The sequence below is a fragment of the Danio rerio genome, chromosome 11 (genome assembly GCF_052040795.2).
Source record: "Danio rerio strain M-AB ecotype USA chromosome 11, GRCz13ab, whole genome shotgun sequence".
NCBI lineage: Eukaryota > Metazoa > Chordata > Actinopteri > Cypriniformes > Danionidae > Danio > Danio rerio.
The window spans coordinates 48,607,501-48,621,896 of record NC_141031.1 but is presented as its reverse complement, the minus strand read 5'-3'; the positions used below and the strand labels follow the sequence as shown (position 1 = coordinate 48,621,896).

Here is a 14,396-nt window from a genome sequence, read left to right as displayed (position 1 = left end):
ATCTGTTTTTATCAACAGGTAAGTGTTTCACTTGGTTAATGACAAGTATTCATTTCACTGGGTGGTCGTCAGGCGAGTGTTCCACTGGGTAATCGTCAGGGGAGTGTTCCGCTGGGTAATCGTCAGGGGAGTGTTCCGCTGGGTAATCGTCAGGGGAGTGTTCCGCTGGGTAATCGTCAGGGGTGTGTTCCGCTGGGTCACTGACAGGCGAGTGTTCCTCTGGGTAATCGTCAGGCGAGTGTTCCGCTGGGTAGTCGTCAGGCGAGTGTTCCGCTGGGTAGTCGTCAGGCGAGTGTTCCGCTGGGTAATCGTCAGGGGAGTGTTCCGCTGGGTAATCGTCAGGCGAGTGTTCCGCTGGGTAATCGTCAGGGGAGTGTTCCGCTGGGTAATCGTCAGGCGAGTGTTCCGCTGGGTAGTCGTCAGGGGAGTGTTTGTTCAACTGTGTTATTGTGAGGTGATCGTTTGTTCGGTTCATAAACAGGTGTAACTGACGACAGCTGAGCATTCTGATGGGTTATCAACAGATGAACGTTCCACCGGGTTATTGATGGGTGAGCGTTCCACTGAGTCATCGTCAGGTGACCATTCGCTGGGTTATCGACAGGTGAGCATTGGTTAAACTGTGTTATTGAGAGGTGAGCGTTTGTTCGGGTCATCAACAGGTGGCAACGACAACAGCTGAGCATTCTGATGCATTATCGACAGGTGAGCGTTCCTCTGGGTTATTGACGGGTGAACATTCTGCTGAGTTATCGACAGATGAGTGTTCCACTGGGTTATCTTCAGTTGAGCATTCCACTGGGTTGTTGACAAGTGATCCAGTGAATGGTCACCTGATTAAGCAAAAGGTGTCTTATTACCGTGTAAACAGGTCAACATCAGTCATGTTAAACTCCCCAACTCTCTCTGTCACATCTGCGAAGTCATGGGGTTGCCCATCATACACTTAACAGAACTAGGCTTTAATTTCTCTATATTTATTATAGGAATTTAGGGTTTTGAGAAGATGAATATGCGGTAGGTACATGACCACAGATTGTGAATGAGTGGCAAACCAGTTTATATTTGGACCAGAACAGCCCGGTGTCCCATCAGCTTTACCCTATCCTAGACTAAAGCAGTGATCAGCTAGTGATCAGAGTGTTTCCACATTTGAGGAGCGTGTGTGTGCGTGTGTGTGTGTGTGTGCGCGTGGGTGCGCGTGAGTGACCTGGTGAATAAGTGTAGCATGTTGAGGTGTTGTGTTTGGAAAAGGAAAGCCAGTGGTGTTGTAGGTAGAGAGTTGTGCAGAGTTTTGAGAAAAGTGTTTTATTCTCTGCAAAACTGTTTTACAATAATATATACTATTGCTTTATTCTCTGAGCTCAGGGCTGAGAAACGGCTTCTGGTGTTGGAGATTTGCTGTGTAGTTTTGCATTTTGAGCAAGAGGTTTCAGAAATCATGTGACTTTGTGACTTTGTGTGTAAGCAGCTGGAAAAAAATAGCACAGACTCCTGTATTTGTCCTGGTGGGCAGGCGTCCTGAGCTGCTGAGTATTTATTAATATAGATTGCTGTAGTTTTCCTCTGTGGTGAGTCTATAGCAGGTATTCCTACTGTTCAGAGCCGCGAGGATTACCTGACGCCAGAGAACATATGACAGTAATCTGCAAACACGAGAGCCGACATTAGAGAACACTGATGGAGTCAGGAGTTGCGCTGGATCAGGCCTCACCATCATCACTGTGTTGGGGAAGAGCAGAGTTCAGGGATCAGTCCAGACCACTCGAAGCTCCAGAAACAGCTGCGGATTCTGCTTCCGGAGGTCAGATGTTCACCACTAACAGCACGACACACACACACACACACACACACACACACACTGAGAGAATGTGAAGAGTTTGCAGTGAAGTCTATTCTGAGTGTAAAGACAAACAGAGTGTCTGAGAACGTGGATAAGAGCGATAACGCTGAATAAGATCAGCCTCTACAGACCATGTCTGGGTTTAAACTCCAGTTTACTTTGTTTACTCATAAACAATCATAAAGCATAAAGTCGTGCAGTGAGGGGTTTGAGTATTTAATAAGCTACAGCAGTTTGCGTTCACTGAACAGTGAGAATGATTAATAAATCCATATGAAACAGCCCGGTAAAGTCACGTCTCGCTTTCAGTTTCGGGTTTTGTCGCGTTTTGCACTCACACTACAAGCGTACTGCGCTAAAGCCCAAGTGAACCGCGCTCAGGCCCACCTCTTCCAACCGGCCAGAGCCGGCCAAGTGAACCGTGCCTGAGCCCGATTCAGCGCGCGCACACTTCTCAAACGATTGAGGAAACGGGCCTGGGCACGGTACGGATAGTATAGTGCGAGTAGGCCCTTAGAGAGAAACACGCCTGAGCAAGACACAGACACCCGAGGTAGAGAAGCACCCCGGGGTTCCACACACTCACCTGAGACCCCCTCCTGAACTCTGCACACTCACCTGAGACTAAAGAAAGACCGAGTGCAGCTCATGGGTATTTATATCATTGGGCTCAACCACTGCAGCACATGGACACAGACACAATCACTAATCACAGCTAAATCTGCAGTCTGACACACACACACTCACTCACACACATGCACACTGATTCCACACTCATGTTTACACACACTTTATTTTTATACTTCTCCAACACATTATTTTCTCATTGTAAAGCCGTTAAATATTACACAAAACAGAAAAAAGTGTGAGAGTCATGTTTTTAGAGTTTATTTTTAAACTTTAACACAGTTTTGTGTTATGAGATACTCCCTGCTGTGTTGTGTTCTAGAGTTCATTCGCTGGTGTTTAGCAGCGTGCTTTAACTCCTCACTGGAGCTGAATGTTTAGACAGTCCGCCATTACACAACTCTGCCGAGCAGCACAGAGATCTGGAGTTCTGTTCTTCGTTGTGAGGTAGGTGAAAGTGCTTTATATAAAAGTGTTATACAATTCTCAAATCTTTTTCTAAATGTTGGATATTTCATGACAGAAATGTGTTTTGCTGTAGAGGTTTCATTTTGTCCTGTGAGGCTAGTGACTGCATGTGGCTAACTTAGCATGTAGCATGAGTTAGCTTTTCCAATGTGGCTGTTTTGTGCGGTACTTTTAAAAATGTTGTGGATGTGAACAAGCTAGCACTAGCTAATAATCTTTGCTTTTCCTGTGCTTCTGAAAATATGTGTTCTGCTGTGGAAAAGAAGCGGTACTTTATCAGATGGAGAAACCTGCTGTTCACTTTTCAAATAGGCACACTTGCACAACAAGGAAACATCGATATCTTTTGTCCAGCAAAACCGCTTTATGTCTGTAAGATTTAATATGTGTAATATTGCTCATCAAATGTTTTGAGTTGTAACATGATTTAGTCGTGACCATGAGAGTATGCTGTTTTCAGCTATACATTACACTTTCAATCTCACTAACACAAGGTGTTAAATAACATTGATCTCTTTCATTTTTAAGTCATGATGCTGGAAAAAGTGCAATTTGGTATCAAGAAAAAAATATTAAACTGGAAGAAGACTGTTTCTTGGATTTTGTCAGTGCGGGTAAGTTTTAGTATAACAAAGAGTAATTATTTCTTATAATAATAACAGTAATTTTGAAGTTTATTTGATAAATTATACATTGTTGTTATGGTGTAGTCCAGCAGAAGTTTGTGATATCAGAGGATACAGCACTGAAAGTCACAGACTGTCCATGGCATAGAGGTGGATGAGGATGTATTTCCAGAACTTGCAACAACCAGAGAAGCATGTCATCCACACTGATGATGGTAGGGTATTTAAGAACATTTTTATAGATTTTGAAAGACTCTGAAACTGTGTGCATTTCAGAACCATTTGCTGAGCCGGGGTTTTTTTTTTAAACAGATTTGACTGTCCTGCAGCAAGGGGCTGTTGAAGTGCCCTGCTGCCCAAGTCTGACATGCATTATCTGTGTCAAGCAGTTTAAGCAGCAGTGATTCGAAATCCCAAATTATTCAACCTTTTATGGACCGTGTCCGTGCAAGAAATGAAAGTTTGTTTGCTGTTTTACTTTTATATAAACAGATCTTATACTGTAAACATTACAAAATAACATTAGAGAATAAATGCATTTTAAAGTATTAAATAGTATATACAGTTATTAGATTAAGTGTTTGGTTTAAAAATTAATCTAATTTTGGTTGTTTTCTTTGTCATTTCTTTTTCTTTGTTTCAGAATATCGAGCAAATTCTAACTTCAAAGCCAGCAAAGTTGACTGTGATTACTTAATATTTTTTGCTGCTTTTTATTCCTGCAAAGTAAATTTTATATAATGTGATGTGTTTGTGGTCTTGTGCAGTCTCACTAAGCCATGGGTTTTAGTTGACACTGGCTGTCAACATGTACTAATTGTAAATGTTTTGCTGTTATATTCAATGTAAAAATGTCAATTCCTGATATCAAGAACTTAATTTCACTGGTTGAAATGTTAATTCTTGATTGCTGCAATTATATTTGTTAAATCTGTTATTTCTGATATCAGCAATGAGGAAAGTCGTTTATAATCTCTAAATTGGCCAATTTCAGTGGTAATAATTACATTCATGATATTAGAAATTTACACAATCACTAGTGACAAAACCAATTATTGATATCAAAAATGAACATCTTTACTAGTTGTCAAGTATTTCTCGATATCAACAACTAAATTATTAATATCAAAAATTGCATTTTACCTAGTAAGAAATTAATTCTTGATATCAACAATTAAAGTAAATGGGAGCCTACGGTGACATTTAACTCGGGAAAGTTCAATTACAGATATCAAAACGGTAGTTGTAGATATCATAAATGTAACTGTTAATCAAAAATATCAATATATCAAGAATTAAGTTGTTGATATCAAGAATATACATATCCTGAAAATAAATAAAAGTCAAAAGTGCTTGCCATAGACTGATTGGCAGCCTCTGAATTTGACAAATGTGACACAGGCTATATTTTAAATACACACTAGATGGCGCTTCTTACATATAAGTGAACCGGTCTCTTCGTGTCCGTCCGCCGCTGTAGTTCTGCTTCTGTCCGTCTGGTGTCGTTCGTCTTTGATCTGCCTTCAACACTGACATTTACACTGAACTGAACTGATTTCATTCTTGAATTACTTCAGCTGCACCGCTGCTCACCTGCATGCCGGGTGTGCTGAAAATGCTCCACAGACTGAAATATTTATTTTGAATCCTTCATCTACTTTAAGCTGCTGTGATAACATTAATACAGTAGAAGTTCTATAGAAATAAACACGACTAGACATAAATAAACAAATACACAAATGAAATAATTTGTGGTCTTGTTGCACTACTTTATATCTACGTATAATATTTTCAATACTCTGGCACAAAGAAAGGTGTGTAGTCTGCTCAGGCATCAATCTCTTTTGCATAAATTAAAGACCTTGTTGAAGTAAATTTCTTCTCCACTGAAAAAATAAGGGATTACTTTTCATCTTCAAGTGATTTAATTCTTATTTAATAATCATTTCAATATTTTCTGTGGTCAGCAACATATCAGTTCTGGATGTGAGGTGTTGGGTCTTTTGTTGAGGTGGACAGGTCTAGAGTGAGTGTTATCTGGATTTGTGCTGTAGCGGTGCTGATGTTTTAATGTTGTTTCCGTCATTCACTAATCCTCTGATGCGGAAACAGCAGGATCTCCAGCGTCTTACAAGCATTCAGAGAGAGTCGTGAAACATCACAGAATATTATTCCTCTTTAACACACTGAATAAACAGCAGAGCAACCTTAACAAATCCAGCTGTGTTTCTAAACCTCTTTCCTCATCTTCCACCACATTACACCAGTTATTCTAGTTCACCAAGAGACTTTAAATAAACAACATGACAATAAGTACTATTAAATGTGTGTTTTATTGTTATTAATGACATTTTGTCTTCAATTAACATCGCAGATACAGAATTAAAAAGAGAAAAATTCAAAAACAGGAGACAAACCGAAGCTTAATCTTTAGTGTACGACTGGTGAAAGTGCCGGAGACAAATTGTGTGCTATATAATATTAATTCTCTTGTTGTTATATTCTTATTTTGATCAGCAGTATCAGAAATGCTCATGAAAGAGTTTGCCACTCTCTTGGAAAAAGTCAACTCTGCTATTTCATAAATGTGGCTAGATTGTCTTTATTTTATTACCATTTCTATTCATATTTACACAGTGTAATATAAAATACAAGAGAAGAAAACTTGCAAAAATATGAGAAATGAAATCATGTTGAAGCAGTCTGATTGGTTCAGCTTCAGATTAATCACACCGCAGAAGATTCCAAACCGATCAAACACTTGACCTTATCTGTGTTTGGGATGAAATGCTGGATGAGAAGGTCGTGTGACCCTGTTACTCTGGACACCTCTCTGAGTTACAGATCTTTGCATATAATCTATTTTTTGGCACTACTGACAAATAATAATCAGATGAAGCTTTGCTGTTCCTCGTAAACGGTACAGCAATGATATTTTCCCACATCTGCGAGAGGCATTTGATCTTTTCATCCTATGTTAAATCCATGATTATTTATTCAAATTTCTTGTTGAGTTTTCCCTGATTTTCACCAGAGCATCTGAGAAGGCAATATGTTTGTACCCATCGCTAAATACCAGCTTTGGTTTCTTTTCTTTTACATTAATACAGTTGCAGATTACTGATGTAAAGCCTTCATTAGATTGATAGTAAGACTATTAAATAAGCACTAATGAACAGGCAGTGCCACGTGTGGAATGGAGCAGCTTTATTTATAAATGCCTGGCCTGTCCATATGACGGCTGACCTCATGTAAACACACTCTCGTTTAGTCCTCCACTCTTGAAGCAAAGATATAAGCTGTCTACGCTCTCACAGATACAGTAAGAGCTCTTAATGAGACTGTACCTCTCTGAAGGAACCCTTTTATACTTTTAGAAATTAATTAGCACATTTAAGAATATATGGACCAATATGGACCATTTTTGTTCAAATGGGTACCTAAAAAGATACGGCCCCAGTGACAGCTCTTACATGTTTTTCTGAGGATGTAGACCACAGGTGTCAAACTCAGTTTCTGGAGGGCGGCAGCTCTGCACAGTTTAGTTCCAACCCTAATTAAACACACCTGATCAAACTAATTGAGTCCTTCAGGCTTGTTTGAAACCTACAGGTAAGTGTGTTGGAGCAGGGTTGGAACTAAACTGTGGAGGGCTTCGGCCCTCCAGAAATTGAGTTTGTAGATACTGACACAGGACTGGCCTGCTAATTAAAATGAGGTAAAATTGGCCCAGGTCTACACTAATGATCTACAGCAGAACATAGATGAGGTGCAGACAGGGGGTGTTACGGCAGTGCCTTCGAAACAGTGAGAGATAATGCAGTGAGGAATGATGCAGTACCTTAAAAACAGTGAGAGACGATGCAGTACCACTCTAGACCTGTGGGTGGAGCAGCAGGAGGCACTACAGTGGAGGTTCACAGGTTCTGATGTGCAGTGGCCACAACACATGTAATTATTTAGACACGTGGATCTGTATATCCTAAGCACTTTCAATATGTAATGTCTTTGCAAAAAAATATGTATATATAGATAATTATGTTATAAATTGAACACATCTCTAGTTGCTGTGCACGCTCAGAAATTATGCCAGTTTCAAAGAGAAAATAAAAACAGATCTTTGTTTTCCCCTGCTCGTCCATGATTTGACAAGAACGGTTCAAAAAGGTTCTGTGAAACACATTAATGCTGAGATAAATGCTTCCATTAGTGGAGTGAATGAATTGTGTAAATATGTATTTCCAAGCAAATCCTTTTGTTATAAAAATATATTTTTCTTTTAAAATAATAAACAGTTTTTCTTAGGATCTCTCTATCAAGCCGTTATGTCTTTCGCTTCGTAGAAAGTCTCAGTATGTTAAGAGAGCAGCAGAGACACTGCGCATCAATAATCTGGTTATCTTCTTCAGTGTCGCCTGCTCATCTTTCATTCAGGAAGAAGAAGAAGAGCTTTCAGGCCTCAGTAGCATTTGCATAATAGTGTGTTTCCTACATTTCATCAACTGACCACAAACAAAACATCTCTGAAGACAAATAAAATATCGTAAAGCCAAAAACTCTGGAAGGACTTTAAAAGAATCATCATTTAGATTAAAATCAGGTCAGACTTTACTCTGTCTCGGCTGTTTCTACTCAGTCGTTTTATGAGGGCAAAAACAGCAAATCAGACAAAAAAAATCCAACTAAATAAATTCAGTGCTACAAAGAAACTGCAAACGATATGTACAAGACCCTGTATTCCTCTGAGAGTTCACGAGCGGCTGTTTTTTAGGTGTAAAGCAGATCGGGTGTCCACGCTTCATTGCAGAGTCCTGACCAGTCTAAATCCTTGTGACCCACAGCGAAACAGCAGCAGCTTATAAGTGGGTGGACCAGCCTGTCTCGCTGGGGTCACCAAATGAGACTGGACCAGGCATGTCCCACTTGGGTCACCAGATGAGACTGGACCAGGCCTGTCCCATAGAGGTTACCCAATGAGACTGGACCAGGCCTGTACCACCAGGGTCACCAGATGAGACTGGACCAGGCCTGTCCCAGTTGGGTCATCTCGCCAGGGTCATCAGATGACGCTGGAGATGCTGGTCTCACGAGGCAGCAGTGGCAGCAGGGCATTGTTGACCTGCTGCTCCTCCAGGCTCTGCTGCTGCCCATGGGCTGGTTGGCCCGGTGGTCGCTGGCCATTCAGCAGGCTCATAGGGATGTTACAGTACGTGTGCTGGCTGCCCATTGTAGCCAGTGGTGGCAGCGTGCCAGACGAGGGAATGTCGTACTCATAGCCCCTGTAGTAGTGCTTCTGCCGCAGCTGCGTGTTGTAGGTGTTGTGGAAGCCAGAGCGTAGGTCTGGGTGTGCCGTGGCCATGGCGGTGGAGGTGGCAGAGACCATGGAGAGGGCAGAGACAGTCTGTAGCTCCCCGAATGGGCCCTGCTCACTGGCGTCCAGCACCTGCTCGTGACTCAGCTTGGGCTCGGGCCGCCGGAAGGGCATCTCATACTGCAGCTGCTTCCAGAAGCGGGAGTTGGGCTTGCTGCTTCCGGGGCCCGGCCAGCGAATGACCGTCAGGAGCTTGATGGTGTGTTTCAGAGCCTCCACCTCCTGGTAGTTCATGATGCCCCGCAGGTCAGAGCACTCGATGAGGATCACCTTGATCTCGCCGGACACCAGCATGTTGCGCAGCCGTGTCTCCAGCTCAAAGATGCTCCAGCCGCGCCGCACCACATAGTTTGGCGTCATCACGATGATGAGGCGTTTGCTCTGGTCCACACAGCGGGCCACATCCTCAATGTAGGCTGAGAAGAAGAGGCAGAATATCAGCCATTCTCTAAAATACTGTGCACCGTCAAACATCATGCCTGCTTTATATTCGCTTAGCCATGCAAACGAAATAGAAGAAATCTAACGCGTCTTAAACACTTGCAGAGTAAAACAGACTGGCAGAACTTTACTGAGATGAGAAATAAAAACAGCAGAATGGCTCAGAGACACTGAAAACACAGAACAGGGAACAGGACAGACAGAACCACATTAAACACAGATCCTGCACTCAGCTCATGGGAAAAGCAAACGCTGGCCCTGTGGCGGACTGTAGAGGTCATTTACTGACCTATAAAAGACGATATAGGCATTGAGTGCCTCTTTACTCTGCATAAACCTGTGAAACGTGTGTGTGTGTGTGTGTGTGTGTGTGTGTGTGTGTGTGTGTGTGTGTGTGTGTGTGTGTGTGTGTGTGTGTGTGTGTGTGTGAGAGAGATATGACTAACCCAGTACAGTAACTCATCCAGTCCAATAGGGTAAAGGGGGAACTGAGTGTTTACTGTGTGACCCAACCCTGCAGGCTCTCTTCCGTCTTTACTCTAGCTCTACTCCGCCAAACATGGCAGTAATGTGAGACCCACACCATTGCTTTTTCTCTATAGTGGATCATGATTTCCCCAACCTATAATGGTGAGATTCTCCCTCCGTGATCATTATTGTCAGCGCTGAACGCTTCATTTCTTTATCAACTTTACAATGTGTTCAGCCCAGCTCCTGCATGTCCCAGTGTCCCGCACAGGCAATGTCTGTAAAAAGTCAGATTTGTTGACACAAGAGGAAAAAGCCAGGGAAAGAATACCTCTAAGGAGTCTTGTGTCATCCTGGAAATGATCATTGCTGAAACCTAAACATAAATATTTCAACATTGAAAGTCTGATCAGCTGATTTAGCACAAACTCAATCAGAAATAAGAAACAGCGAGAACTTCCACAAGAAAAACTGGCATTACTGTCTTTTTGCCTTAAGACTTACAGTTACAATCACCAGTTTATCCAGCTTAATATGGGACTTGTAGCTGCAGGGCTAACAGAGCTAGCAGAGAAACATAGTGTTCTGCTCATACTGTAATTATAGTTGTAGATTTACAGCCTCCGCTGCTTATTGAAGAGCTTTAACCAGTTTACTTCACATAATCAATGCTTTCTTAGCCCTGATTGTGAGCCCCTAGTCCCATATTAACATATAACAGTTCCCAGCTAACACACAAACACTAAGACAAAACACACACACACACACACACACACACTCAAACAAAACACACACCGAATTTTTCATGTACAAAGGGCAAGACGAATGATGAATATGTAGAGCCAGACAAGCAAACAAACGAAGTAAATACAAACAAACTCTGCTTGCCTAAAAGCATGCTTATAATAATAATAATAATAATAATAATAATAACTAGACAGTAAAGTTCGTCGAGACAAACTTTGAGGCTGGCTTGACAAAGCCTGTTGGTAATAGTTTATTTAGTTTAAAAACAGTTTGAAAAAGTATAAGTAGCATGTTATTAGCATGATTCTATCATAGATTAGCATGTTATTAGCATAAATTAGCATCTTATTAGTACGATTCTAGCATGGATTAGCATGTTATTAGCATGATTCTAGCACGATTTAGCATGTTACTAGCATAATTCTAGCATGAATTAGTGTGTTATTAGCATGATTGTAGTAAAATTAGCATGTTACTAGTGTTTTTCTAGCATGAAGTAGCATGTTATTAGCATGATTCTAGTATGAATTAGCATGTCACTAGTATGAGTCTAGTATGAATTAGCATGTTACTAGCATGATTCTAGTATAAATTAGCATGTTATTAGCATGATTCTAGCATGAATAAGCATGTTACTAGCATGATTCTAGCATGAATTAGCATGTTACTAGCATGATTCTAGTATGAATTAGCATGATTCTAGTATGAATTAGCATGTTATTAGCATGATTCTAGTATGAGTTAACATGTTAGTAGCATGATTCTAGCATGAATTAGCATGTTACTAGCATGATTCTAGCATAAATTTGCATGTTACTAGCATGATTCTAGGATGAACTAGCATGTTACTAGCATGATTCCAGTATGAATTAGCATGTTATTAGCATGATTCTAGCATGAATTAGCATGTTACTAGCATGATTCCAGTATGAATTAGCATGTTACTAGCATGAGTCTAGTATGAATTAGCATGTCATTAGCATGATTCTAGTATGAATTAGCATGTTATTAGCATGATTCTAGCATGAATTAACATGTTACTAGCATGATTCCAGTATGAATTAGCATGTTACTAGCATGATTCTAGCATGAATTAGCATGTTACTAGCACGATTTTAGCATGAATTACCATTATTCTAGCATGAAGTTAGCATGTTGTTAGCATGATTCTAGCATGAATTAGCATGTGCTAAGGTGTTGCTAGGTGGTTGCTAAGGTGTTGCTTGACGGTTGCTAGGGTGTCCTAAGTGGTTGCTAGGTGGTTGCTAAGGTGTTGCTGGGCGGTTGCTAGGGTGTTTTGAGTGGTTGCTAGGTGGTTGCTAAGGTGTTGCTAGGTGGTTGCTAAGGTGTCCTAAGTGGTTGCTAGATGGTTGCTAGGGTATTCTGAGTGGTTGCTAAGGCGTTGCTAGGTGGTTGCTAGGGTGTCCTGAGTGGTTGCTAGGTGGTTGCTAAGGTGTTGCTAGGTGGTTGCTAGGGTGTCCTGAGTGGTTGCTAGGTGGTTGCTAAGGCGTTGCTAGGCAGTTGCTAGGGTGTTATGAGTGGTTGCTAAGGTGTTGCTAGGCGGTTGCTAAGGTGTCCCAAGTGGTTGCTAGGTGGTTGCTATGGTGTTGCTAGGTGGTTGCTAAGGTATTCTGAGTGGTTGCTAAGGCGTTGCTAGGCGGTTGCTAGGGTGTCCTGAGTGGTCGCTAGGCCCTTACTAAGGCATTACTAGGCCGTTGCTAGGTGGTTGCTAAGGTGTTGCTAGGCAGTTGCTAGGGTGTTCTGAGTGGTTGCTAGGTGGTTGCTAAGGTGTTGCTAGGCAGTTGCTAAGGTGTCTCAAGTGGTTGCTAGGTGGTTGCTAAGGTGTTGCTAGGTGGTTGCTAGGGTATTCTAATTGGTTGCTAAGGCGTTGCTAGGCGGTTGCTAGGGTGTCCTGAGTGGTCGCTAGGCCCTTACTAAGGCATTACTAGGCCGTTGCTAGGCGGTTGCTAGGGTAATTTGGGTGGTTGCTAGGCAGTTGCTAGGGTACCCTGGGTGGTTACTAGGCAAGCCTCACATACATGCTTGATAAAACATTTAAACTAAGTAAGCATGTCTAGCAAGTTACAGTACTTGGCTAGTCAATATTAGCATGTAGCTAATCACTGCTAGCATGTGTAGCATATAGGAAGTTCCGTTTGCTAGCATGAGTCAAATGAGCCAATCTCCAAGTCTCTACGATGTTCGGATGCTGAGATATAGCTGTTGATGAATGGTTGCTAGGGTACTTTGTTTTGTTGCTATGGGCGAGGTTACAGAGTGCACTTGAATGTGGTTGGCTGTCTAAGTCAAATGAACCAACCCCCATGTCTCTATGACACTGCTATGCAAAGATATGCGTCTTGGCCTATTTTAATGGAAGTCTATGGAATCAATTTGGGGGCGTGGCTTGTGAGCTTCATTATCATATTGAGATGCTCATTGGTTGTCTGAGTCAGATGAGCCATTCCCCAAGTCAATAGGACAATTCTAAGCAAAGATATTAATGTAGGTCAGTTATTAACATCAGTCTAGTATGAATTAGCATGTTACTAGCATGATTCTAGTACAAATTAGCATGTCATTAGCATGTTTCCAGTATGAGTTAGCATGTCATTAGCATGATTAGCATATGAGTAGCATGTTGCTAGCATGATTGGCATGTCATTAGCATGTTAGAATTATAAGCATTTGATAGCAGAGCTAATTACAGTCTATAGGACAGTTGCTAGGGTGCAGTATGTGGTAGTTAGGGGTGTGCCTAGAAAGTTAAAAGGCCATCAGTGATTGGCTGCTGGCTAGACTGAGTTAAATGAGCTCAGCCATTAGTCTCTATGACAGTCTGATGCTGAGTTATGAGCTCACAAAGTTTGATCCCATGTAAAGTCAATGAGAGTCTTTTGTAATAGAAGTCTACGGGACAGTTGCTAGGGTGCAGTATGTGGTAGTTAGGGGTGTGGCTAGAAAGTTAAAAGCTCATCAGTTATTGGCAGTTTGGTAGTCGTAGTTAAATGAGCTCAGCCATTAGTCTCTATGACAGTTGATGCAGAGTTATGAGCTCACAAAGTTTGATCCCATGTTAAGTCAATGAGAGTCTTTTGTAATAGAAGTCTACGGGACAGTTGCTAGGGTGCAGTATGTGGTAGTTAGGGGTGTGGCTAGAAAGTTAAAAGCTCATCAGTTATTGGCAGATTGGTAGTCGGAGTTAAATGAGCTCAGCCATAAGTCTGTAGGACAGTCTGATGCAGAGTTATGAGCTCACAAAGTTTGATCCCATGTTAAGTCAATGAGAGTCTTTTGTAATTGAAGTCTACGGGACAGTTGCTAGGGTGCAGTATGTGTTAGTTAAGGGTGTGGCTACAAAGTTAAAAGCTCATCAGTTATTGGCAGATTGGTAGTCGTAGTTAAATGAGCTCAGCCATTAGTCTGTAGGACAGTCTGATCCAGAGTTATGAGCTCACAAAGTTTGATCCCATGTTAAGTCAATGAGAGTCTTTTGAATGGAAGTCTATGGGACAGTTTCTAGGGTCCAAAAGTGGTTGCTAGGGCGTGGCTAGAAAGTTTAAAGGTGATCAGTCATTGGCAGTTTGATAGTCTGAGTTAAATGAGCCCAGTTAGAGTTCTGTGCGACAGTCTGACGCAGAGTTACGAGGTCACAAAGTTTGGTCCAATGTTAAGTCTATGGGATTTTTCCGACAGTCCCGGGACGTTTTTCGGAAAACCGAAAGTCCAATCAGTCTGAGGAGATATAGCATACCGAGTCAGAATAGTTTGGAGGTCTGGTGTGAGTTTGGTGGTAATAGTTCGA

General features: G+C 41.7%; 1 protein-coding gene and 2 long non-coding RNA genes across 18 annotated transcripts in view; 2 read left to right on the top strand and 1 right to left on the bottom strand.

Moving 5' to 3' along the window:
• Window positions 1–142: 142 nt before the first annotated feature.
• Window positions 143–5,948, top strand: LOC103911884 (uncharacterized). Of its 3 annotated transcripts, none has more exons than XR_015503094.1 (6): window positions 143–1,804; window positions 2,793–2,917; window positions 3,467–3,552; window positions 3,649–3,779; window positions 3,877–4,024; window positions 4,208–5,948. It is a non-coding gene; the product is annotated as an uncharacterized LOC103911884 (long non-coding RNA). The 3 variants fall into 3 exon arrangements; XR_015503096.1 differs by lacking the exon at window positions 4,208–5,948 and adding an exon at window positions 3,202–3,310 and having other exon boundaries at window positions 708–1,804; window positions 3,877–4,110; XR_015503095.1 differs by lacking the exon at window positions 143–1,804 and adding an exon at window positions 3,202–3,310 and having other exon boundaries at window positions 2,833–2,917.
• il1rapl1b (interleukin 1 receptor accessory protein-like 1b) overlaps window positions 5,879–14,396 on the bottom strand; it is a 97,512-nt gene continuing 88,994 nt past the window's right edge. For 4 of the 13 annotated variants that reach the window (XR_015501993.1, XR_015501994.1, XM_087272491.1 and 1 more), the window contains 2 exons: window positions 10,176–10,220; window positions 5,879–9,351 (listed from right to left, as the gene is read on the bottom strand). Coding sequence is in view for 5 of the 13 variants with exons in the window: in XM_087272491.1 (XP_087128617.1) it covers window positions 8,624–9,351; window positions 10,176–10,220 (773 nt within the window). In the remaining 8 variants the exon portion in view is untranslated. 13 annotated transcript variants of the gene reach the window in all.
• LOC147841934 (uncharacterized) overlaps window positions 13,099–14,396 on the top strand; it is a 10,798-nt gene continuing 9,500 nt past the window's right edge. Inside the window, exons 1-2 of one of the 2 annotated variants that reach the window (XR_015503103.1) lie at window positions 13,099–13,615; window positions 14,014–14,396. The exon at window positions 14,014–14,396 is cut by the window's right edge and continues 90 nt beyond it. This is a non-coding gene — a long non-coding RNA (uncharacterized LOC147841934). The remainder of the gene's footprint in view (window positions 13,616–14,013) is intronic. The other variant, XR_015503104.1, reaches the window with a different exon arrangement.